The sequence below is a fragment of the Planococcus citri genome, chromosome 2 (genome assembly GCF_950023065.1).
Source record: "Planococcus citri chromosome 2, ihPlaCitr1.1, whole genome shotgun sequence".
NCBI lineage: Eukaryota > Metazoa > Arthropoda > Insecta > Hemiptera > Pseudococcidae > Planococcus > Planococcus citri.
In genome coordinates this window covers 64,594,400-64,622,344 of record NC_088678.1, presented here as the reverse complement: position 1 = coordinate 64,622,344, position 27,945 = coordinate 64,594,400, and the positions used below count along the sequence as shown (strand labels likewise).

Genomic DNA, 27,945 nt, shown 5'->3' with positions numbered 1-27,945 from the left:
CTGAAAAAGTGAAAATTTGGAAAATTCGAATTTCCAAAATGCTGCTGGAGGCAAAGTGGTTTGAAAGCACCGCCAGTCGTCTCAACAGTTAACAATTAGGGTACAGTGTGAATTTTAGCTTTCCTTCTTCATACTGTTAAAATCTATAGAAATTTTGAATTTCAAAAATCTGTTTGGACTTCTGAACTGCTCAAATGCCTCGAACCCACTTCCAATCGTTTTGATGAGTCCTAAGTAAGGTACCTCCTATAAACTAAATTTCAGTTTTCTAGGTTAATTTGATTTTCAGTCCAAATTTGATTTTCAAAAATTCACCAAAAATTGAAAAATGCACTTCAGCTCCTGTAATTTTTGGTGATGGTATTTTTGCATGTTCTGCAGAGCTACCTTCGTCTGGTCCAAAAAATCTTCCGTCATTTTCTCACTCGAGATGATGTACCTACCTCTCTTGTTTTTCTATACATGAAAACTTCATTAAAAATCAATCCATACTTATTTGACTGTACAAAAACGTAGGTATATATTCGCATGAATGATACATACATAATGTATGTATGATTAGGTATGTACTATGTACCTAGAGAGGTACTAAGATAAAACTAAAGATGAATAAACAAAAACATCCAAATATACACGATTTTTTAAAAAAATGTTAACAATTTTAACAAAAATTGAATTTTCAAATAAAAAATCAAAAAAAGTACAAAATAAGCTAAAACACTATACAATGTGAAGCACATAGATATAGGTAAATTGAAAAAAAAAAAGTCATATCCGAGAGACAATGAAAACCTACGGGTTCAATGAAATTTAAAGCCTCAAAGATTTGAGGAGAACAAGAAAAGCCTATTGGCCCAATAAAACTGAACCTCACAGATTGAAGTATTAAAATCATCATCTACCTAATTTTGAGCTGCAAATTTGTCAAAAATATTCAAAAATGTTTTTGTTGAAATATTTGGACTTCTTGCAAAATTTCATTTTGTTTTCATAGCTCACATAGAAGGTATCCTTTCTGAAAATATCCAATAAAGGCTAAAGGCATTGATTTTTTACTGCTGAAAGATGAGATCACAAACCAAAATATCAAGTACATATTTATGCACAAGTAAATTGAACCAAAAAATCAATGAATAAAGGCATGACGAAAATTTACAATCCAAATTCTCCAAAGATTGCCAAAAAAAATTATAGTCCAAATATTTGAATTTCTTGTGAAATTACAAAAAAATAGGTACCATTAATACACATTTTCTCAATTTTGATTTTTTTAAAGGCAAAAAGTAAGGGAAAAATCATTTTATATGCATTTTCTCAAACATTATAAGTACCTATATATCTACTTTATAAATACATGACCATTTTTCAATAATGATCTTCAAATTTCACATAAACATTCGTCTCCTATGTTATCAAGTATCCAACGTCTATATCTATCAATTCGAGTGTAGATGGTAGGGTAATAATATGGAGGAGCACACTTATAACCCCAAGAAACAATCCCTGCAACAAAAAAAAAAGGTCCTGTAAGCTGTGAAGTTTAAAAATCATAGGTAGGTATGTAATATGTGTGTTTATCTATGTATGTACCAATTTTGTGGCGGATTAAACTCGAAGTCAAAAGTTGCAAACTTTAGAAAAAAGTTCATTATCGTGCATGATTTGTGTAAGTATATAGCTGAAATTTTGAGATTTATTAAAATCGGTTCAGGTGTTCTTTTGATATTTCAGTTTAATTGATTTTTTTGTCATTTGTGCACACTTTCTCACCTGTTTTTTTTTTTTCACACACAAATGTTTTGCTTACAACTAGCAAATCATCAGTTATGGTAATCCCTAATGTCGCCTGTATTAGGTAAGAATTTGCAAATTCCAAATAGAAATGTTACTTGTTTTCTTACCAACAGTTTCCACGGTTCCAAGTCCATCAAGTTTGATTTGTAAAGGTCCGCCACTATCACCCTGTAACAAAGGGCCTTTCGGGATAAGATACTGAAATCCGCACTTTCTCCGATTTGGTTGAAACTCATCCAAAATGTTAGTATGGGTGTAAAACCATCCCAAACAAATTTTTGAGCCGACCCTCCCACCCCAACCCTAGAAATGCCCCCCTATGTGTTAAAAATTCAAAATTCTCGTTCTCCGGAGAGGGTGGTCCAAAAATTTTGAAACTTTCACAGAAAATAGTCACTAGGTAGGTGCGTGTGTGGAATTTTTTTCGAAAAAAAATTTTCATATTTAGGGGGTTTTTGGGGGGGTTCAAAATTTTAAAAATTCGTAGGAAAAAAACGGGGAGGGGGGTCTCCGCGAAATTTTCTCAGAAATTTAGTTACGCCCTAAGGTATAACATATAATTTTCCCAAGGCCCCAAAAGGGGGTGCAACATGGTCAAAAAAAAGAAAGTTTGAAAAAAAACATGTATCTCCAGCACTACCGCGCGTTTTGTCAACATTGTTCCACGACACCACCGTGGGAAAACTTCACCTATCGCGCACTCTCGAACTTGGATTTTTTTGAAAACCCTATTGAAATACCATAGTTGCCATCAAAGGTTTTTTTGGTGAATATTTTCTAGAGTGGTGTGGTGAACAACAGACCTCCCTTCGTATTTACCCTTCAAAATTGTGTTTTTCAACTGATTTTATGCTTTTTACTAACAATGAAAATTGCGTGGTACATACAATATTTAAAACACGTTTTTTGGATGTTTTTTGACCCCTAAGTACAGTATTTTTTTTGAAATTTCATGGTGAAAAATTGAAAAAAGTTGCCATAGCGGGAATAAAATGAGAATTTTGGGAGAATTAAATATTAATGAATGTGGTGTCGTTTCCGCATGATTCGATACCACTGAGCACCAATATGACGTCAGATCTTCTGCTACACTAATCTAGCCCCTCCAGAGCATTCAGCCCCCCCCCATCTGAATTTTCACTGCATATGTACAATGCAGCTTTTTCATTGTGGAATTTTTCGTGTACTTTATGCCCTCCAGAGCGTCAGCCCCCCACGGAGAGGCTGGGTATGAGCAATACGAAATCTGATGTTTGAAATTGGTAAGTTTAGGTCTCTTGGAAACGACGCCAATTTTGTGAAAGTAACTCCATTTCAAAAATAGTGGAAATTGAGGAGGGGGCTGAGGCTATGGAGGGGCCGGGTGAGTGTAAAACAAAATCAAACGCAATATTTTTGTGCTTGAGAGGTTCAAACCATATGAAAATGACACCAAAATCAGTAACTTTATTTCAAAAATTTGTAGTAAAAATTGTGGCGGGGGCTGAATGAACTGGATGAAGGCTGTGGAGGGGCTAAATTAGCAGAAAATCTGACGTCATATTCGTGCTCAGCGGTATCGAATCATGCAGAAAAGATACATATTGTACTCGTACCACGCAATTTCATTGTTAATATAAAGCATAAAATCAGTTGAAAAACACAATTTTGAAGGGTAAATACGAAGGGAGGGGGTTGAAAATTCTTGTAGGTATAGCTCTGTTGTTCACCACACCACTCTAGAAAATATTCACCAAAAAAACCTTTGATGGCAACTATGGTATTTCAATAGGGTTTTCAAAAAAATCCAAGTTCGAGAGTGCGCGATAGGTGAAGTTTTCCCACGGTGGTGTCGTGGAACAATGTTGACAAAACGCGCGGTAGTGCTGGAGATACATGTTTTTTTTCAAACTTTCTTTTTTTTGACCATGTTGCACCCCCTTTTGGGGCCTTGGGAAAATTATATGTTATACCTTAGGGCGTAACTAAATTTCTGAGAAAATTTCGCGGAGACCCCCCTCCCCGTTTTTTTCCTACGAATTTTTAAAATTTTGAACCCCCCCAAAAACCCCCTAAATATGAAAATTTTTTTTCGAAAAAAATTCCACACACGCACCTACCTAGTGACTATTTTCTGTGAAAGTTTCAAAATTTTTGGACCACCCTCTCCGGAGAACGAGAATTTTGAATTTTTAACACATAGGGGGGCATTTCTAGGGTTGGGGTGGGGGGGTCGGCTCAAAAATTTGTTTGGGATGGTTTTACACCCATACTAACATTTTGGATGAGTTTCAACCAAATCGGAGAAAGTGCGGATTTCAGTATCTTATCCCGAAAGGCCCTTTGAATGGATTACATAAATGCCTTCATGCCTTCAATTTTTCTGAAATCTGATAGTTTTCAAAATCGTAACTAACTACATAATTATATGTGTTACCGTTAATGTGTTCATACATTAGACATTACCTGAGAAAGTGTGAAATTGAATTTTTTCTACACTCTACCATTTCATACATATACACGAGGTGTGAAATCAATGAATGAACTGCGATAAAGTGAGAAATTAAGGTTAATTCAAAGCTAGAACAGCGTGTCCCGCCACAGAATAACCTCCAAGCCTCAGGGGCAGATTTTTGGCCACTCAAAAAAAAAGTTTTTTTCACTTTGTACTTTACTCTCAACATTACATGTACACCATTGAGCGACCGTGATATGTAGAGTGCTGAGGTTTGCGGCGCTCGAGAGCAAATTCAACGTAGAATTTTTTGATACGGCCAATAACTGCGCCAGATATGAACAGGAAGAGTTGTACCAAGCGAAATAATTGGAAAAAGTGTTCAAAAATTGACATTTTTCTATCAGTTGCCTTGAATTGAAAAAGTGTGACATTTTTGGTACCGTAAACCCGTGCCTCTCTATCTCAATTTGTAGAAAAGCTTCACCACTTTCAAATTTCAATGCTGAACAAAAACTTGGAAAAATTCAAAAATTTCATTTTTTTAACTCTCATTCAATAGACCTGGTGCAGTTATTGGCCACACCAAAGAATTCTACGTGAAATTTGCTATCGAGCCCGGCAAACCTCAATTTTTAAACAGTTCATTTAACTGGCCACACCTCGCTATTTCATAAAATAACTAGATTCTTCATACATTACCTAGATGAACTATGAACAATTTACTTGTATTAAGTACTTTTTCGTTAATATACATTACCTGGAGTAAACACATTTAACGGTAACAAATTATGTACTTACTTCTAATAATTCAATTTCTTTGATGAACCAAAGAGAGGTCTTACCTCATCAGGCAGGTGTTGGAATGATTTTGGTAAAAAAAATTAAAATTAGGGTGTTTCCATATTTGAATTCCCAATTCAATTCTCTTTAAAATAATATTATAAATAATACTTCATAGTTAGGTATCTTTTTCTTCATAACCCTAAAAATTCAATCCAAAAAATACCAATTTTTTTGCAAATTCAAAGATGCTCTACAAACAGACACAAGTTTTACCGACTTTTCGGAGAAAAGTGGAGTATTGTATTTGTTGCGATAGTGGAAGTTGGGTCGGGGAGTGACTTTTCTTTGCGCTTCGAGGGTCTGGGATCACGATAGGCTCATTCCCAAAATTTCAGGTTTCCTTATATAAGGTTTATATATATAGATTTAAACTTAGTCATTGTGGTGCCCGTTTTAAGTATACGTAGTCATTGTGGTGCCCGGTTTTGGGCTTGTGGCGCCCAAATCGGGCACCACAAGGTCTTTTTATATAAAACGATGTAGAATTTGATGAAATGCACTCTAAGGTGAAAAAAAAAATTTTGAGGCAGGCACCGCAAGTACCAAGTTTATATAACGGGCACCACTATGACTAAAAACCTTAAAAAAAATAAACTGCTCCAAAACACCTTTATCATACATATATATATGATCCTCTATGTACGCGGGCACCACAATTACCATAAAAGACCCGGGCACCACAAGGTACTAGGTACGTGTATTCATATATACTGTCTTATAGTACATTGCGAGATCCGACATATACACAGGCATTGCGAGATCCACTCCAAAAAATTTCGAAAAATGCTAAAAACTCAAATAATAACCCTACAACTTCGTTCGAACGCATGTTCCAGTGTGTAAACAGAGCCTTTCTATGCATTGCCGCCATCAATTTCGCGATCCGCATAAACCGAGATCCACCAATGGCCTAAACCTGATTTGGGGGTGGATCTCGCAAGATGCGTCGTTTATCTATTTTCAAAAATTGTATATAAGTAGGGTAAGTGCAGGTAATATGGGGTACATAAGTTCAAACTCTTCCTGAATGGAGAGAAATTGATAAAAAATGAAAATTTTTGCAACATTCAAAAATTCAAACATTTACTCATCTGTGATAAAAATTGTGGCCACTAAAAATCATTTTTACTATTTTTAATTTTTTTTTGAAAAAAAAGCTCAAAGTTCACGTTTTTGAAAAAGTGCAGGTAATATGGGGTACCAATAAAAACTACAATAAAATGACTTTTAATAAGCCAAAAAATATTTTTTCCCCAGTTTTTACATTTATGTCACTTACAAACCATGGTTTCCCATGATTTTTTTCATGATTTTTTGATTTTTCAAAAAATTGTTGAAAATTTACCAAAAAATGGCAGATAACATGAAGAATTTGTAAAAATGAAAATAAACGAATACAACAAGCAGGAAAAATGATTTTTATTCATCATTTTTACACTTGTCAGTCTTTTGGTTCACAATATGTCAAAAATCTGCGAAAAAACAAGGTACCCCATATTACCTGCATGTGAAAATTTTAACGCCAAAAATGTTATATTTTTTTTCAATAGAGAAAAACAACTCACTGAAAAAGTAAAGTATGAAATAGAAAGTAAAATCATGGCTCTTTTCGGCACTCTACTTGAAATTTCAAAAAAATATATATTTTTCGCGAAAATGTTCAAAAAATTTGACGTATCTGTTTTGGGGTTGCATGAAAAAGTCACCACCGACGAATAAAAAAGAGTACACGTGACCAATCACCTCCGGGTCGGATCAGATCATTTTAGAATTATTTAAAAACACTCCTTAAATTTTTTCCTGTTGGATAGCACCCATAGAATACGAAAAAAGCGGGTACCCCATATTACTAGCAACCCCATATTACCTGCTTTTACCCTATATGAATAGTAGGCAAAACGAGATCCGGCTGAAAATGTGTGTACAGGGTCCCCCGGATCTCACGAGTACCATGGCATATGAGAGAACTTGCGAGATCCGGCAAAAGGATCTCAGGATCTCGCAATGCCCGATTTTATATAAAACGGATCTCGTAATGTATGGTTTTTACATGTATAGATATATATAAATATTCTAGGGGGTAAACTCGTAACTTTTTTATAGATTAACCAGCAAACTCATAACGTTTTGACAAACTCGTAACCTTTTTAGGACGTGACTTTTCGATGAAGTGCCATATGAATCTACAAGGTGTGGGGAGTCTACTGGCAAAGATTGAGCAGGGACGTGAGATTGCCGTTTATACACTTTCTCTTTTGACTCAATTTTCAAATGAGTGCATAGCCTAAGTATTATGTACAAGGACATGAGGAAAAGGTGTTTATTGCCAAGAATCATTTTTTACGTTTCTTACGTTCTTTTTGGTGATTTTGGAGGTTGAAGATGTCCTCTTTCACATGACGTGGTCAAAAATCATCTAAAATAAATTTTTGACTGCTCAATTTCAATTTAAAGTTGATTATACAGGTCCGCATTTTCTTGTTTTTCAACATTAACATTGATTTTACGAGGAAAGTATGCATCCTATGAAAAAAATGCCATGAAGGAAATTGTAGAGCATAAAATTTCCTTTCTGCTCAGAGCTGGTTATTTTTTTGTAGGATGCTTTGTTCAAAATGTATTTGCGAAAAACATGGATGCATAGGACTTGAAAAAAAAAGCTTTCCTGAAAAATTGATGTTTCGGCAATGAGCAACTTTTCCACAGGGCCCCCAAAAATCAAGTCAACGAATATAACGCGGCCTAACATCGAGTACTATCAGGCCTATGGGGTGACGCGTCGAGCGTATGCACAGCAACGAAGTTATAGAGGGGTCTTGAGATTGCTGTTTATACAAAACGTTACGAGTTTGCCTGTATGCGGCTATATATAGAGATATATATATACAATTTTTTTTTTGAATTTTTGATTTAATTCGAAAGCTACGAACTTTTGGATCGAAGTGAATATGCGAAATTATAGAGATCGTAGAGGCCTACTTAGATTTCAAGTTTCATCAAAATCGGTTCAGCCGTTTTCTAGGTAATGAATTTTGAAAAATTTCGAAAAAAAATTTTGTCGCTCGATAAACTTGTAAGCTGCGTTCTTTTGGAACTTGATGATGATGCCAAAATGTTCGGCTAGTAGCCTAGTTGTGACATTTAAAATTTGATCAAAATCGGTTCAGCCGTTGCTGAGAAATTAAATTTTTAATAAATTTTGTGCAAAGTCACCCCCCGAAAATTTGAAAAAGCTCAATTTTGTTTTCGATTACGTAAGAAAGCTACGAACTTTTGGATCATGGTGCAAGTGCGAAATCATAGGAATGGTGATGTACTTGTGATACATCAAGTTTCAGAAAAATTGGTTCAGTCGTTACTCAAGGTAATGATTTTTAAGTGAAAAATGTCGAAAAAAAATTTTGTCGCTCGATAAACTTGGAAGCTTTGAACTTTTGAAACACGATGATGGTGACAAATTGTCCGGCTAGTATCCAAGGGCTGACATTTTGAGTTTCATCAAAATCGGTTCAACCGTTCCTGAGAAATAATTTTTTTAAAAGTTCAATTTTAAAAAAATTCGTGTGCCAAGTCTTTACTTAAATATTTAAGTACTCGTATGTGATGAGGTGAATTTACACATAAAATTTAATTTCTCAGCAACGGCTGAATCGATTTTGATCAAATTTGAAATTTCAGAACTACACTACTTAGCGGAGATTTCGCCATCATCATCAAGTTCCAAAAGTTCAAAGCTTCCAAGTTTATCGAGCGACAAAATTTTTTTTCGACATTTTTCACATAAAAACTCATTTAAAAATTTATTTCTCAGGAACCTTTGAACCGATTTTGATGAAACTCAAAATGTCAGCCCTTGGATACTAGCCGGACAATTTGTCACCATCATCGTGTTTCAAAAGTTCAAAGCTTCCAAGTTTATCGAGCGACAAAATTTTTTTTGACATTTTTCACTTAAAAATCATTACCTTGAGTAACGACTGAACCAATTTTTCTGAAACTTGAAGTATCACAAGTCCACCACCATTCCCATGATGCCAGACTTGCACCATGATCCAAAAGTTCGTAGCTTTCACGCGTAATCGAAAACAAAATTTTCAAAAGCTCAAAGCTTTCAAATTTGTCGAGCGACAAAATTTTTTTTCAGAATTTTTCAAAACTCATTACCTAGGAAATGGCTGAACTGATTTCGATGAAACTTGAAATCTCACTAGGTTTGCTCGATTCCTATTAAGTATACGACCCTCAATTTTTTGTGAATCATTCGTGAACGAATTGATCAATTTTTTGAAAGAACCATTCGCCAACGAATCTTTAATTTATGAATAAATTCGTTCGCGAATGAGTCACTAATACGAATCAATTCGTTCGCGAATGATTCATTGAAAATTGAGTAAATGAATCAATTCGTTCGCGAACGATTCACTTGTACGAATCGATTCGTTCGCGAACGATTCACTTGTACGAATCGATTCGTTCGCGAACGATTCACTTGTACGGATCGATTCGTTCGCGAACGATTCACTTGTACGAATCGATTCGTTCGCGAACGATTCACTTGTACGAATCAATTCGTTCGCGAACAATTCACTTGTATGATTCGATTCGTTCGCGAACGAGTCACTTATACGAATCGATTCGTTCGCGAACGATTCACTTATACGAATCGATTCATTCACGAACAAGTCACTTATACGAATCAGTTCGTTCGCGAATCACTGTTTAAATAAAAGTGGATCAATTCGTTCGTAAAAGATATTTATTTTACGAAAAGTCGGTCTTCTCACGCTTAATGCGTGAGAGTTTTTTTTATTTAACATAATTACACTCATACACTGACCAGTGGAATTGCTTACACACTGAAAAATGTGGACTTGAAAGGAGCTTTGCAAGATCACGCACATAAATTTGGCAACGTACTCGTTTTCAGAATCCTCGTGTTAAAATAATCGTGTAGGTATCAAGGTTGGATCTAGGAGTACTTTCAAATTGCAACTTGATATCTCTTTTGGTTGCAGTGAAAAAGGATTATGAAAATGACCTTCAAAACATGGTTTTTACACCTGCCTCAAAGTAAATACTTAAGGTTCGGCAATTTTTTCAAAAAGTTTTTAAAATTTTGATCCAAATACTTGAAATACCTACTTTCTTTTTGAATGACAAATTTCTGAATAACGTTTGTCTTTTTAAGCGATTTATTTATTTTCTTTCTCTTATATAATAAATGAAGGGTACCTAATACATATTTTCCGAGTTCTAATTCTTTTCAACTGAGGAATCAAATTGAAAAATTTCTGATTCCAAATAATTCAGAATCGCTCGTTTCTTATGTTAGTTAGATCATGTGAAAGGTCTTACATTGCAGGCATTTTGTCCTGTGAAATAGTATCCCGTGCACATCATGTTATCAGTAATTGGATTCGCCGAGTATCGATAACTAGAATAAATCCTACAATTTTCATTCGGAATGATAGGAACTTCTACTTTCTGCATCTTGTTAGATAGGGACTTATGCCATTTATCAGTGAGATCCCATCCAGAAATGGTGCCAAAGTAACCGGTGTAATCTCGATTTTCTACATTGAACACAAATTGTTATTACAAATTACACACATTGTATACAATGCAACTACATAATAAATACTCCATTGGCACTGTGACGCAAAGTGGCGGACATCTACAGTTTTTGATTTTTACAAAAGAGTAGAGTTCTAGATTTTTCACCAAAATCTTGAGAAGATAACTGAATAGTAAAATTTTTCTTAATTCTGGAAAGCAACTGATTACCTACTTTTTGGAAAATTTGGAACAAAAAAGCAAGGCTTTCTGAAAATTTTGACCAAAGAAAATAGTTTTGTTAAGCCAAAGGGCCGATTCCGCATACACGATTGCATACCCGGTCCGCCTGATTTTCGAGTGTTGAGATTGAGATCTCGAGATCTATCCGACGAAAATCGATGAAATTTGAAATATAGATACTGTGAAGCAATTAGAAAAAAAATGTCAGATGGGATTTTCAATTACTTAAATAGTTTCGGAATGAACAACGATTGAAACGTGTTCAAATTTCGTTGATTTTCACCCATGCAAAAAAATCATAGATTAGTTACTGCAGTAGTACCACAATACTACTTTCAAAGTCATGAACAATTAGTATACTGGAAGTAGTACTGGTATTATACTTGAGTAGTACTGCAGTACTACTTTCAAATTCATGTACTATTTATTTAGTAGTTCAGTATTACTCAGTATTACAGTACTGGAAGTAGTACTAATATTATACTTTAGTAGTACTGACCATGTACTGACTATAGTACTGAAGTAGTACTGAACCTCGCATTACCCCTACAACTCACAGTGGGCTGTGAGCACCCTCAAAACGGGCGTAATTCAAAAACTTACAACGAACTCTAAAACAATGGTACAATGATATCCTCCCTTATGTTTTTGGGGTCGCAGAATACGAATTCGACAATATTTTTTTTGTAGGGGTGGGGGTGAGGGAGTGAAGGGGGCGAAAAATTCAAAATTTGACTATAATGATGTGTGATACATCGAAATGTATGTTTTTGAGGGTGTAGATCACGAATCTGACAATACTTTTTTCGTAAAGGTCAATAGTGGGGGCTGAGACGGTGAAAATGGTTAAAAATTCAAAATTTGACTATAATGATGTGTAATATGTCGAAATGTACCAATTTTCATCAATTTACTCAATTTTAGTTGTTATAAAGTAATTATAGAGGTATAATTTACGTTGAAACTCCGTTTTTCCTATTTATAAATACCTAGGAATAGAACAAAATTTTTGCACGTAGATGCACGGGAAATTCCAGCGGCTAGTAATACTTGAGGTAGTGTATTTCAAGATGTCAATTTCCATTTTTGCCCCCAAATGCCCCGGCGACTACAACAGTCAATTATACATAGTGAAGAATCATGGTGAATTTTGTTAAAATGTTACAAATTTTTTCTTCCAGGGACTTTGACGGCTCCCCAATAGAAAATTCTTCATCCCCCGCCCTTCACCCTTTCTACACCCTCGAAAACGTACATTTTGACATATCACACGTCATTATGGTCAAATTTTGAATTTTTCACCGTTTTCACCCCCTTCATCCGCCACAATTCACCCCTACGAGAAAAATATTGTCAAATTCGTGATCTACACCCTCAAAAACATTCAATTCGATATATCACACATCATTATGGTCAAATTTTGAATTTTTCACCCCCTCCATCCCCCAACATTCACCCCTACGAAAAAAATATTGTCAAATTCGTGATCTACACCCTCAAAAACATACAATTCGATATATCACACATCATTATGGTCAAATTTTGAATTTTTCACCCCCTCCATCCCCCACCATTCACCCCTACGAAAAAAATATTGTAAAATTCGTGATCTACAACCTCAAAAACATACATTTCGACATATCACACATCATTATAGTCGAATTTTGTATTTATCGCCCCCCTCACCCCCTCCCCTACAAAAAAATATTGTTGAATTCGTATTCTGGGACCCCAAAAACATAAGGGAGGATATCATTGTACCATTGTTTTAGGGTTCATCGTAAGTTTTTGAGTTAAACGCCCGTTTTTAGGGTGCTCATACAGCCCACTGTGCAACTAATGTAATTCAAAAATGCTCCATCAGTACTATATTAATACTGTAGCATGTTTTAGATCCGTCTTCAGTACTTCCACAGAAGTTAAGCAGTCTCAGGCCTGGCTAGAGGTTGGATGGGTGACCGTTTAGAAATTATTCTCTAGGAGTACTGAAGTTCGGTAGTTCAGTAGTACTGTAGTAAAACTAGGTGCAGTTCTGCTGTGTGATACTATTTTTTTCATAGAATCGTGAAGTTACAGACGTTACAGTACTACTGAAAAGTAGTACTGCAGTATTACTTTTCAGTAGTACTGTGGTACTACTGTGTGATGGTACTAGAGTACTACTTGAAAAGTTCAAATTGTTACTACTGAAAGTAGTACTGCTTTCAGTATTAAATTAGTAGTACTATTTTTTTGCATGGGCAATTTCAAATTCTGCGAAAAATATTCAATCAAATGAAAATCCCATCCGACATTTTCTTTTGATTGTTTCAAAGTATATATATTTTTTTCATCTAATTCTGTTCAGTAGATCTCCAGATCTGAAGATGCAAAGATTTACGCAGTGACAAGCGGGGTTTACACGCTGCTAGTTTATTTAATTCAAGCAACCGCAACTACCGCAAGCACATAACTTGATTTTTTAATTAATTGACCTGATTATATGTACATTCCATTTCATGATGAAAAATAATAAATACAAGCAAATTTATTTGATCAGATATGATCAAGTAGGTACTTAAAACTTAAAAGTAAATGACTAAATGTACTTGAATTAAGAAAACTTAAAACGTGTGAACCTTGCTTACGGATTCTGCCTGCTGTGCGTATGCAAAAAAGTATTCGGAATCGGCCATGGTCCTTCGGGTGTTGCGTTTTTTAATGATGGTATAACCAATGGGCTCAAGGCGCATCTGATACCAAAATTCTGTACTCCAATGCAAAAAGGATGGAAGTCCATTTTTTAATTTTGCGCATCATTTTTTTCAAACGCGAATTCCTCTGCACCAAATAATGCTACAGTCATCGACCTTTTATTCCCTATCTGGACAGCGATTCCAATCGGGTTTCAAGCAAATATCTGATGCAAACCTCCCAATTTGAGTTTGTAAAGAATGCCTCTGCGCATTGCGCGAACTCGTCTCTTACCTTACCCCACTTACCGCACGTATGATCCTAATCCATCATGATCGCGTGTGGAAGGAGAAGGAGATAACCACCTTCCACACGCGATTATGATCGTACGCTTGGTAAGTGGGGTAAGGTAAGAGACGAGTTCGCGCAATGCGCAGAGGCATTCTTTACAAACTCAAATTGGGAGGTTTGCATCAAAATGAACCCTTCGAATCGCGGTCCAGATGAGGAGAATAAAAGGTCGATGGCTACAGTGCTCGGAATGGTCTTGTTGTGAAGCAAAAAGTATAGGCTATCCCCAAATACTGCAGTTGTTCCCCTACTATTATCGTGAGCCGAATGGTGAGCATGGGAACTTTATTTTGCAAAATCTATATATATGGACTTCTATCCTTTTTGCATTGGAGTACAGAATTATTTTTGTTCGTTTTCGTGTTTAAGTGCAGTAAATTGAAAATGTAATCGATCAATTCGCTAGTACATATATTGTGTAATTAATAAGATGATATATTTTAAAGCATTTAAATAACTATTAACTGTATATTAAGAATTTTTAGCTCTTTTTTGTACTTAAGTGTAAAATTTTAAGACATCCGTTCGGTTTTAAAGGGATTTCTCCGCCACAACTTGATGAAATTTGATGAATTTTGGATGTGTTGTACTGGAAGGAATACACGCCAAACATTACTACGTTGCCCTTTTTTGAATTTTTTCAAAATTATGTGTTGTAGCATCATGTAAAGTGAAAGTGAAGGTATGAAATGCCTTGATGGTAACTGTACGCTAGAGCACGTAATTTTTTAAAAAATTCTAAAAAGGGCAAGCTTTTACTATTATGTGTTTAAAACATGTTTTTTTAAACAGGCTTCACAGGCTTGTTAACCAAAAAAAAAAAAAAAGGTTTCTTAAAATTAAGGTCAAGGTTACGGCTATTGATGATCATTTTCAGTTAACGGTCAAGGTTACAGTTTTTGGTGGCAATTTTTCCAGTTGAGGTTACAATTTGGGTAAATCGTTAAAATTACAGATAGGTAAATATTTTAAAATTTCTAAAACTTTTCTCTGAGTTTGAAATTTTACAATTTTTTATCATTCTAAAATAATACTCGTACCCATCAACTTACCTACACTTGAAGTTTGAAAATTGAAACATAGTAAAATTTAAATTCAAAATTTTAGTAATCTTTTCAAGAAACAATTCGAAATTTTGTGAATTTTCGATTCATGTTTTTGTTATTTCATCTTTCAATAATTTTTTTGATTGAAATGTCAAACCACCATAAATCACATTGAATTTTGAAAAAAAAACTGCAGATAAAAAGAAATAAAAAACAGCACTTTTCATTTTTTTTAAAATTTCTAACCGATTTTTTTTTCTAAAAAAAAATTAGTTATGGTTTTGGTTACAGTTTATTTTCATCTCAAAAAACAATTAGGTAAAGTTGAGTAGTTGAATATTTTCAACAAAAAAAATTTGGTCAAGGTTAATTTTTTTTTGATAATTTACTGGTTAATTTGCGTTTAAGATTAATGGTTAAAAATAGGTTAACAAGCCTCGTTTTAAACATGTGTTTTAAACACAAATTTGTTTTTTTGGATCAAGTTTTTCAATAATATTTATTATACTTAATTACTTATCCAGTCATCAATTTTCAAAATGTGACTGACGTCATAAAATAGCTATAAGGCTCAAGAAATATTGAAAAATTGGAATCAAAACACAAAATAAGTAGAAAAATGAAAATCTAAAAAAGCAGTTCATTCAATTTCACTTCTTTCTCAACAAGAAACTTGAAAAAAACGTATTTTTTTTTTAGGAATTGAGAGTTGAAAAAAACGCGTTTGAAATTTAAAAAAATGTTTAACTTTTTTTGGTTTAAAACACTGTTTTGTATTTTTATTTGTTTTAAACGTGTTTTGAACATATTGTACATGTACATAGCCTACATACATACAACCCTGGTTGAGTCGATTTTAATTTTTAACTGAAAAATCAACAATAACGTAATAATATCTAATTTATTAACAAACTATGTGGGTTGCGGGTAGGTAGGTAACGTGGTCTCTTACCAGAATTTGGTAGGCATGCTGGTTGAATTTGAGAGGTATTGAATGATATCCTGCCGTTTAATTTCAAAATTGCGATGTCGTTATCTGAAGATGACAAATTAAATCCCGGGTGTCGAATTATCTCTCTGATACGTACTGTTTTTTTGTTTACATCATATGTTAGTTCTCGATTACGTTCACCCAAAGATGCTTCAATTGTTTCTGCAGTGTACCTGTGAACATGAAGAATTTGGTTTTATTTTATATCTAATAAAATGGCCAAGACAAGTAAATAGGTACATACTACAAATTACAAAATTACAAAATCTAATAATCTAATCTTGTTTGTGACAAAAATTCCAAATATTAACTGAATTAATTGAGTAGGTACAAAAAAAATTCAAAATGAGTCATACTACTGATCGCGAAAAATATGTTGCCGGCATCTAGTATTAACCCTGGAGAGGGGTCAAAAGTAGGGTTGGATTGTTGAAACCTGCAAAAGGCACTTCGGGTACATCCTCCCATTGCACGTTGAACATTTGGAGCCTCTAGGTCAATTTTGGAGGGGCTGTAGGCTTTCTTAAACGTCAGCCAAAAGTTGAAAACACGTAAAATGGTATCCCAAAAATTTGCTGTTTTGACCCTGTAGAGGGGTCAAATGGGGTTGGAAGGTTGAAACCTGCAATATGTATACTCAGGGGCACCCTCCCATTGTATGCTGAAAATTTGGACCCTCTGGATCAATTTCGGTGGTGGGGGTTCAAAAATAGGGGTAAAATGCGGTTTTCGCGATCCCTCCTTAAATGGGGTGGAGATGGCCTAGGAAGCGGAAATTTGGATATGTTGATCACAATTTGGGTACTGACTGGCTGATCTGATGGGGAATTTGACGTAGAACAACATTTATTCTGTTTGTTTGTTATGTTAATTTTTTTTTACCTTGTCAGGCAGTCTGACCAACTGCTTGAAGTAGTGGTCGGACACAGTCTCGTTTTCGTTCCGTTCTGTATGTTTGTTACGTTCATGTGTTATGTTCATTTTTTTCTACCTTGTCAGGCGTCAGACAGTCCGACTGCACTGCTTGATAGGTATGATTCATGATTTGCAGTGAATGCATCATGAATCCCTAATTCTTGGTAATGAGTTGAATAACTTTTTTTGAGTAGTGATTCGTGATCCATGATCCAAATCATTGTTGGTGATTTTACCCAACCCTGTATTAACTATCCTGTAACTGACATCATAAAAATTCTTCCTTACTTCGTCACGCAGTGTGCAGCAGTTAACAAATGTTGCTTTGTGATGACTGTAGCTCCGCAATACAACTGGCCTTCTGTTCTCAAGGATACCCTCGAAGGAAATTCGTTTTCTTTGGCTTCGATTCCTCCAACAACCCTCTTTTTTCGAGTTGATATTCTACAATCTTAAAAATAGCATGATTAGGTAGTTGAGTTGATTATTTTTGATTATTGTTGATACATACCTAATTAAAATAAATTTCAAAAAATTCTGATCTGTGTACGACTTGTACGAGTAAACAGACAGAAATGATTTACAAAAAAAGGAGGAAGAACGTTGTTGAAACTGAAAGGGTTAGAATCCACAAAGTTTGACTCAGTTCAGTTAGTGCTGGTTAGTGCACACACTTATACGATTATTTCCCCCTCCCCCACCAATATTAAAAAAAGAATTTACATCCCATAGTCCAGTTAAATTAGCATCGAATAGGGAAAATCGAGGTTGCAAGCTAATTTTTGGTATAGGTACTGGTTTATTTTAATGTCTGGAAAACGAATCCGAGGAGTCCCCTACAGTCACCGGTGAGCTTTTCCCCAAATTGTGAATCTTCTTAGCCCCAAAAATCGGGGTTCGACCAAAATCTCGCAAAAAATTGACTCTAGCACAAAAATGGTTGGAACGATTGGAACGAATGTTGTTCTACGTCAAATTTCCCATCAGATGAGCCATTGATCAATTCTCCCGTCCCAGGGGGGGGGGTGGTACGGCGCTTTGAACATAAAAGAGTTTGGAATAGCGCCATAGCGTTGATAGTTGATATTGATCGTAATATTTTTAATCGTTCAAAAATGGTATGATGGTGGTTCAGTTTATTTTTTTGAGATACTTTTCAGAACTGACTACAGCGTCACTCCTCTATCCTGACCACACCGCATTCAGTATCTATATGCCGATTTTAATTTTTTTCGATTTTAGATTTCAACTTCAAGATGTTGGCCTGAAAGTCCAATTGCAAGCGTGTCAAATTTCAATCACTGTAGGGAACATTTTTAAAAATGTATTTGGATGGAATTTTAGTTTAATGTTACGGAATAGGGCCTTGTAGATAAATCTGAGGAGAGAGAAGGGGTGGGAGTAAAAAGCGAAAAAACAAAATCAAATTCTACGAAAAAGTGCGTGAAAATCCGCTTTTGGAGGTGAAAAGGAGGGATGCAGAGGGATAGAAAAGTCATCGAAATACCTACCTACTTCAAAAATACATCTACAGGAGTCAAATAATTCGCCTGGTAAAACTGCAATACAAATACATATAAACGATTTTAATGACGATTATTCAAAATTTCAGCAATAATTTGTTTGAAGTAAATGGGTCAAGGTCACTTTGTGTCATAAAATTCCCTGCAATTTCGATTCAAAAAAATCTTCCAATTCACCTCACCTGCGTTATCGGCAAACAACAAAATGGTGAGGATATTACGAATTTATTTAACTATCATTTATCAACGTTATGGCACTATTCCAAACACCCGTATGTTCGAAGCGCCGTAGGTCCACCCCCCCCCCCTGGTACTGTAAAATTAAGCAATGGCTCATCTGATGGGACATTTGACGTAGAACAACATTCGTTTCAACCATGTTTGTGCTAGAGTCAATATTTTTCGAGGTTTTGGTCGAACCCCGATATTTGAAAGCTCACCGGGGATAGTAGGGGACTCCTCGGATTCGTTTTCCGGACATCGAAATAAACCAGTAAGTATACCAATGAGGCAGTAAGTAAAACGCTGTTGAAGTGAAAAAATGATTCCACATGAATCTGTATACCTTCCAGTAGGTATCTAGATAATTACTAACAAGTTTGGGAACCCCTGCTTTCCGAAAGCGCATTCGATGTTAAAAGCGCAAATGATGAAAAACGCAAATGATTTACGAAACACGCGCAAACAGTTAAAAGCCTGCTTTTTACCGCCCACCCAAAATGGAAGGTACCGAGAGCGAGAAAACTGAAAAGTACCCGTCTACCTACGCATATATACCTACATATTGAAATGATTTTGCTTTTATTTAGGTATTCATTTTTTATTTTTCGTTGCTGCGAATGCGATGGCGATATTTAGAAAATTAAGTAGGTAACTTTGAAATCTCACCGCATTTAGGACACTTTGAAACAACCGTTCCTATGCTTTTTTGTGGCGTGTGAAGAGTATCTGTCACAGGAAATCGTCTGTTGATGAATAAGCATTCAGCTGTTGGCATCTGGAATTTATAGCCAAGTGTGAGAATTTGGTATTGTTGTAAACAGTTGCTGCTTGAAACTTGATTAGGTACAGAAGTGAAATTTCATTGATCACTTTCACTAGATCTTCATTGAGGTACTATTTCTTGGAGATCTGTTTTTCATTCTATCTTATCAGTTATTATTAGGTGAGATAAAGTAATTATAAGTAAGCGGCAAATCATGATAAAGTTTTGAAATTTGGTATGATGAATTAACAAGGACACCAAAAGAAAATTTTTGAGCCCGAGAGGCAATCACCAAGTCCCATAGAGGGGGAAGGGAGGACGGGGGAGAGGATTCACCTCCCTCTCCCCCTTTTCATTTGTGCACCACTGAGCCCAGATTTGCAATCATTTTTTTGATTCCAGCATGGGTGGTGGGGGTAAGATCATAGGGGGTGTGGGTCTATTTTTCACAAAAAATCGACATGCATGTCGAAATATAGGTAGGTTATCGAGGATGCTGATTTCAAAATTGTATCGATTTTTCATCAGAGTGGAAGCCAAGGGGATGACAATGCATTCAAGGGGTGGGGGATGAAATTTTCATAAAAAATTGACATGTACTTTGAAATGTAGGGGGGGGGGAGAGTAGATTTTTGACGAAAATCAATGAGTGTCGATTTTTTGTGAAAAATAGACCCACACCCCCTATGATCTTACCCCCACCACCCATGCTGGAATCAAAAAAATGATTGCAAATCTGGGCTCAGTGGTGCACAAATGAAAAGGGGGAGAGGGAGGTGAACCCTCTCCCCCGTCCTCCCTTCCCCCTCTATGGGACTTGGTGATTGCCTCTCGGGCTCAAAAATTTTCTTTTGGTGTCCTTGTTCATCATACCAAATTTCAAAACTTTATCATGATTTGCCGCTTACTTATAAATTAATAAAATAGGTAGAATCATTTTTTGTTTATGATCAAAATAATACACTGAAAGAAATAAACAGTAATCGTTACATTAAAACGATGCACTCAGTGCATTAAAACGCGGTAATTTTGGTATAGGAATGAAACGCATTAATCAGTACATATTTAGAGAAGTAACTAGTATTACACAGAAGTGCGGTAACCATTACATCGTTTTTATTCAACAATATTTAAAAAGTGGGGTTAGGGGTATATCAGTTTCAAGTTTCTCCGTACATCTAAGTAATCCTCACTGCAACGAATTTTTTAAGACCTTATTTACCTACGAAAATTTTCCGACCTAACTGGGATTCGAACCTGCGACCTCTCGTTCCTAACTACCTGCACTTAACGACATGGCCACGAGTAGAATATTTGATTCAGGCCCGAGAAGTATTTATATGTTTTTCACTGTTTGGGAATAAAGGATTTCATTGCAGTACGGCGATGTACTCAGTACATCGTTTACTGTATTCAGTAAATCACTGCAAGGTTCTCAGTCATGTTTAAGGAATGTAATCATTGCTTACTACATGATGTAATTATTACCCACCAAATGATGTTTTGAATACCAAGTCTGCAGGACTGAGTCCCCAAAGAAATGTAATGAGAACATCAAAATGAATTTTTAAAAGAGATGCAATAAATCCATCCTGGCGATGTACTCATTCCATTGTATGATGCATTCTCTGATTTAAACTATGTAATCATTACATCAAAATTAGGTAACTTGAAAATTACTGTACTGTGCAGTAACCATTGCATCAATTTCGGGACTGAATAACGCGTTTTGAAAATCATTTCTTTCAGTGTAAATGTTGGACTATGCTGAAGGGATGAGAGGATGACATTTTCTGCATAAGTGGTAGTCTGATCAACCTTGTTTCAGGGAGAGGAAAAGGGCAAGTGGACCAAAATATCCTCCTTGGTTCAGTCGAGAGATAATCAAAAAATTGAAGGGGAAGGAGAAGTCAAGGCAGTTGTTTATTAAAACTGGTCTGCTGGAGCACCAGGAGAAGTTTAGAAGTTTGAGGAAGGAAGTTAAAAACATGACTAAGATTGCTCTAGAGGACTATAATTCTAGACTTGAACAAAATTATAATGTTAATCCCCAAAATTTCTGGAGAGAAATAAATGCAAAGAGGATCTCTAAAAATGACTCAGGTGTTAGTATAGTTGATATGCATGGAGTAGAGAGACAGGGAGATGATATTGCTGATTCATTCGCTGAATTCTTCCAGTCAGTTTATACAGGTGATGATCAAGCCAATTTTGATGATACAATCTGTGATTCAGCCCTCTCAGGAGCTGGTCCCTCAATACTTATTAGAAATATAAATGAAAGAGAACTTAAAACTGTTATCTCAAAGCTTAAAACTAAACACTCAATAGGACCAGATAATGTACCCTCTTATGTGTACAAGGGAGTAGGAGAATTTTTAATTAAACCCCTTACCTATATATTTAATTTGATAATTGAGAAGAGTAAATTCCCAACTGCATGGAAATGCTCGAAGGTCATTCCTGTTCCAAAAAAAGAGGCACCAGGGAAAGTTACTAATTATAGGCCAATCTCATTAATCCCTATTCCCTCAAAGCTTTTCGAAATGGTGGTATATGGCAGACTATATCCTAAAATTGAGAATATTATTTCAGCAAATCAGCATGGCTTTGTTGAAGGTAGATCAGTCAACACAAATTTAATCAACTTTGTTGAATACAGTCTGAGTTCCCTCGATGGTGGTGGTCAAGTAGATGCAATATATACTGATTTCAAAAAAGCATTTGATAGTGTAAACCATGGTTTATTGATTCAAAAACTAGCTAGACTTGGCTTCTCTCAAAATTTGTGTAAATTGTTCTGGTCTTATCTTGATGGTAGAGTCCAATATGTGTCTTATAAAAATAAAATATCCAGAGTTTACCCCTGTCCATCAGGTGTCCCTCAGGGCTCCAACTTGGGTCCCCTTTTCTTTCTTTTGTTTATAAATGACCTACCTTTGGTGATAGATAATTCAGAAATACAGCTTTTTGCTGATGATGTAAAGATATATAGGAAAATCAGAGATATAAAGGACTGCCAGGGTCTTCAAGCAGATTTGGATAGGCTTGTGAAATGGAGTAACAAGAATAAACTGTCCCTTAACATCTCCAAATGTGCAACAATGACATTCACTCGGAAAAGAAATGTTTTGAAGTATACTTACACAGTTAATGAGGAAGAACTTTGTCATTTGACCACTGTTCGGGACCTGGGTATAAATCTAGATGTGGGACTTACCTTCAAATATCATACTAATACTGTCTTGGCGAAGGCAAGGAGGATGGCCTATTTTGTTGTCAGAAATTCGGTGCATTTTAAGAGGATAAGTACACTCAAAGTTCTATACTTCTCATTCATAAGATCTATACTTGAGTTTGGTGTGCTAATTTGGTTCCCTCATACTAAAAAGTTTATAAAAGAGCTTGAAAAGATTCAAAACAGATTTCTGAAATACCTATATTTTAAAACTTTTGAATATTATCCCCATGATCTGTCGCAAAAAGAGCTTTTAGATGGATTTGAGGTAGAATTATTAGTGAAAAGAAGAGAGATAACTGCAGTGATGTTCCTATATGATCTCATCCACTGCAATGTAAAAGACAGCAACCTTTTGGAAAAAATTAATTTCTGGGCACCAAAAATCCACTCTAGGCAAAAAAAAATATTCTCCCTACACAATTACAATACATCTAGGATGAAGGTTTCCCCTATGAATAGCATCATGGGTATCTCTGACGCTTTCCTCTGTAGATGTGCGGATGCCGATATCTTTAGTATGGGTAGGTCTGCTTTTAGGCGTGTGGTGGGGAAGACATGAGAATGGGAGCATGGGTGCAGTAGGAGCTGTTTATGAGCCATTTTATGTCCTAGATTTTTTTTTTTTTTTTTCCCCTTTGTCTGCCCTTTGTTGGGTTTTTTTTCCTTTTGTTTTTTGCTTTTCTTCTATTTGGTTTTATACTTTTTGTTTCCTTTTTTTTTTCGCTTGTATTTTTTTATGTAGTATATTAATGATGCATTTTCACTTGTTCTATGTACTTTTATTTTTCGTAAGCTACAGTTTTTCAGTTTTCTTTTTTTTTTTTTTAGTTTTATCTCTTAGCTATAAATGGTCTCTCCTGTAATTGGCCTACGCTGTTGGAGAGACCTAAATTGTAAAATAAATAAATAAATAAATAAATAAATAAATAAATAAATAATTCGGCATAAAATTGTGTTCAAATAATATACCCAATTATTCGTAGTATTCAAGTGGACAGCCACTTTCTGGATGGTAATTTTTTACAACGAAAACTGTGGCAGAAAGAAATTTGCCCATCTTGAATATTATTTTCCAATTCAAAAATCAAAATAGTCAAGAAAAATTCCATGTCATACATATTTTTTCAATGTGGCCTGGGACCTCTCATACGAATTATGATAATGAGGTTGAGAAAACTGACTGACGAAAAAGTTGAAGAAAAATGTTTATCACTCCCAACGAAGTGAAAAAGCAATTTTCATTCTATCAAAAATTTTAACCAGTAACGTTTTACCAAACTTTCTTTATTCCATGTGGGTACAATTTATTTGTACCGGGCCTAGGTACGTTTTCCAAATGTAAGGCAGGGTAGATATTGTAGTAAGTTAAATTTACAAAAACTTCTGTCCTCGCTCAGCTTTGGCCGTTTCTTTTTCTTTTTCGAATTAGGAAGACTTTCTAAAAATAAGTTATACCTATTATTATTCAATTTTCAAGAAATGTTAAAACCAGAAAAACACACTTCCTACTCTTCCACTCGAGAATTTTAGCCACCTCTTTTCATTCGATAATTCTAACAGTAGGTACAAATTTTCAAGCGTTTGCGCTCGTTTCGCAGGGGCCAATCTCTTTCTTCTTTTTTCAAGCTACCATAGATACTTGAAGCTTCCAAAAATTCAAAAGGGAAAATTATGATTTTTATAAAATCTAAAGTGTAAAATATTACATATGTATGTGTACATCGGAAATTTTTTACGTTGCACCTTACGTTTTCCTTCTGAGCCTGCAGGATTTTCACTACAAGGCTCCGGGCAAGATAGAAAAATTGGTTGAAGGGTCGTCGTTCCACGTCAATTGGACCAAGAGTGGTAGGGGGTACGGCGATTTTTTTGAGATTTTTCCTGTGGAAAGACCTGTTGAAGGGATGACCAATGGCGCAAATCGCAGCTTTCTAGCCCATTTTTAAAGGCAGCCAGGGGGTGTCAACGTTTTCAGTGAACCTAAAATATCATCCATTTCAGGAGTGGATTACCTACTCGATAACCGCGATACCTACTAAAATGGAACATTTTCCCATAGTTAGGGGTTTTGAAAGGATTTTTGGTGATATTAAAGAGCTTTAGGTGATATCATAAAAATCAGTGTTGCCACTTTTTTTCGTATAAAAAATTAGCTCAAAAAGTTTCGAAACGTAGTTTTCATATCGTTCCGACTCTCAAAAATTCTGAAAAAAATATATTATGGACAACTTTTCATGCTGAACATCATATTAAAAAATTGAGATGGTGACATGTTGCAAAGTTGATTTAAAAAAATTCAAAGTTTGCGAAAAAATGCGATTTTTTGATTTAAAACATGAAAAAAAGTTTTGATAGGTAAAGTTGACCCATTTGACCCCTATTTTTACGTATCTGTTGAAAAAGTTGAAAAAACCCGTTCACTTAATGAAAATGGACTCCTCACAAAAAAATCAAAATTCGAAAAAATTCAAAAAATGAACGAATTGTTATTTTTTGTTGTTGTAAGTGTAATTTCTATTAACTGTTTCATGAAATACGTCAGAAAGAGGTCAAAATAAGTCAACTGAATAAATTTGAACTTTTTTGATGTTTGAAATTTTATTGAAAATTGAATTTTTTCGAATTTTGATTTTTTTGTGAGAAGCTCATTTCTTCGAGTAAAAGAGTTTCTTCAACTTTTTCAACAGATATGTAAAAGTAGGGGTCAAATGGGTCAACTTTAGCTATCAAAACTTTTTTTCATGTTTTAAATCAAAAAATCGCATTTTTTCGCAAACTTTGAATTTTTTCAAATCAACTTTGCAACATGTTACCATCTCAATTTTTTAATATGATGTTCAGCATGAAAAGTTGTTATCTTAGAAATGATAGGGACTAGCTGGTGAAGATAGTTCTCATAACGATTATGGTAATAGTCCATCTCATAAATATCTCCTAAAGGGGGGACATTTATTCGACTCCTAGCTAGCTCAGATGGGAGTCCTGTAGAGTAATCACTATATTTCTAAGTCATCAAGTACATAAATAATCAACATTTAAATACTATTTATGTACACAAGGTTTATTTTGAGAAGATATTCACTACATTGGCTACATCTATAACATATTGAGATATGTTATTACTTCGACGAATGTGCTCTATCTAAACAAATAGGATGGTACTTAAGGTACTTCTCCTAGGTGAATCATGCCAATTATACAAGGAATTGAGACCATACTGGTTGCGCAATGTACAACAACCATGTAAGCGAAATATGTCGAATAATGCGTAAGTGAGGAATCTCTGCTCCATCCCTTACGACGAATGACTTCATCTATTAATTACGATACAACTATAATTAATACAGTGGAGACACCACCATGTAAGTACCCACTTACCTAACACTGCTGACCGTCACACCACCTCTTTTCCGTAGCCTACCCCAATAATAGTGGCTGTCGGTGGCTGCTTTACTTTGAAGAGACTCACGTAACACACACATCCCTCTCAATGCCTAGGTACATCTCGAGTAGACCGCAAAATTAGGTATAATCGTCGGATTATCACCAAGTAATTATCAAGCGACGATTACGATTAGACTTTAATTTAATCTAGTCCACACGCGAGGTGGGTTAGCTAATAAAATAATACTACTAAGGCCGAGGAATGTCTTCGTATACAGATTACTCCCTGACCACATACTTTGACGAGGATCCTACCACGGCCGATTGCAGAAACCAAGTGAAGAGACACTCGTATCGCCAGAAGCTCGTGCCTCCTTGGCAATTGACAGATGTCTTTCACACCCTAATGTTTGAATACTTTCCCACGTACTCGGTACCTTTTATTACCCAATAAAGATAAATCACATCGCGTAAAAGGTAACCCTAAGAATAATCACCAAGCAGGTGGAGGCAGATTGCACCATAACAAACTTGTCCATAATATTTTTTTTCAGAATTTTTGAGAGTCGGAACGATATGAAAACTACGTTTCGAAACTTTTTGAGCTAATTTTTTATACGAAAAAAAGTGGCAACATTGGTTTTTATGATATCACCTAAAATATCACCTAAAGCTCTTTAATATCACCAAAAAGCCTTTCAAAACCCCTAACTATGGGAAAATGTTCCATTTTAGTAGGTAACGCGGTTATCGAGTAATCTACTGCTGAAAGCTGAAATGGATGATGTTTTAGGTTCACTGAAAACTTTGACACCCCCTGGCTGCCTTTAAAAATGGGCTAGAAAGCTGCGATTTGCGTCATTGGTCATCCCTTCAAAAGGTCTTTCCACAGGAAAAATTTCAAAAAAATCGCCGAACCCTCCTACCACTTCTTAGTTCAATTGATGTGGAATGACCCTCAATTAAGTAAGCTAACAATTTTCAAATAATTTTTTTTTACTGTCTAAATCTAATTTTTTCTTGCTCCATCACTAACTTCAGATTTTTCAATTTGTTTTAAGTATATGTATTTTTTTGATGTAGGTATGCTTCAATTTTAGAAATTCTACTTTAGGTAAGTAAAAAAAAAAGTTATCTTCATTTTTTGGTACATAATAATGTACCTATGTATTTAGAAATCTATTTCAATCCTATACCTACAAATTTGATAACCATTTATCGTTAAAATATGAATTTGTAGTCCAAAATATTCGTTATAACCTACTTATTTGAAATTTTTTCACCAGAGACAAAAAGGGAAGCTTGAAGTAGTATGAATTATCTATTGAACTCATGGTACCTACCTAAGATTTCATTTTGATTCTTGCAACTTTCCTGACGAAGGAGCTTAAAATCACCCTGTTCTCTTGTCAGATTCAAATTCACTTTTTACATTGGTCACAATCTGTTTTTCCTCAAGTCTCAATCCATTAACTTACGTAATAGGTAACTATACTATCAATATTCACTTGTTCCAAAAAAATATATTTTTATTATTAGGTAGGTATTATTATTATTATTATTATTATTATTGTAATTTTTTTGTAAAAGTGAATTTTGATTCCACGCTACTCCTTATTGAATTCAGATTCAACATGAAACAAAACTTAGGTATAAAAAAATACCTCTACTTATTGTTAATTACCTGCAGCAATTGAATCATGACAACAGTAACAAATACGATCACAGACGCAAGAAACATGATGAACGATAATGTAGATAAATGGGTAGTATAACAGAACTACCACTATTAGAAAAACAATAGCACAATCAAGTGAAACGTATCCGACGATAACCCACGCATAAAATAGATCAACATAAAATATCACAATGCATGCAAGAGCACTAACAAAAGATGCGAAGAACTCGGAAGAACTCCAAGTAGGTAAATGAAAACACAGAATTGCGAAAGGAAGTGCCATACCAA

The 27,945-nt window shown here is 35.1% G+C and overlaps 1 protein-coding gene across 2 annotated transcripts; it reads right to left on the bottom strand.

Moving 5' to 3' along the window:
• Positions 1-576: 576 nt before the first annotated feature.
• Positions 577-27,945, bottom strand: LOC135837032 (trypsin-like). 2 transcript variants are annotated; one of them, XM_065352164.1, is made up of 7 exons: positions 27,664-27,945; positions 19,258-19,366; positions 17,135-17,297; positions 15,893-16,104; positions 10,430-10,647; positions 1,902-1,962; positions 577-1,503 (listed from the first exon to the last, which is right to left on the bottom strand). In XM_065352164.1, the coding sequence occupies exons 1-7, from the start codon at positions 27,718-27,720 to the stop codon at positions 1,379-1,381; spliced, it is 945 nt and encodes a 314-aa protein (XP_065208236.1). In that variant the 5' UTR covers positions 27,721-27,945; the 3' UTR covers positions 577-1,378. The 2 variants fall into 2 exon arrangements, with proteins under 2 accessions (XP_065208236.1, XP_065208237.1); XM_065352165.1 differs by lacking the exon at positions 1,902-1,962.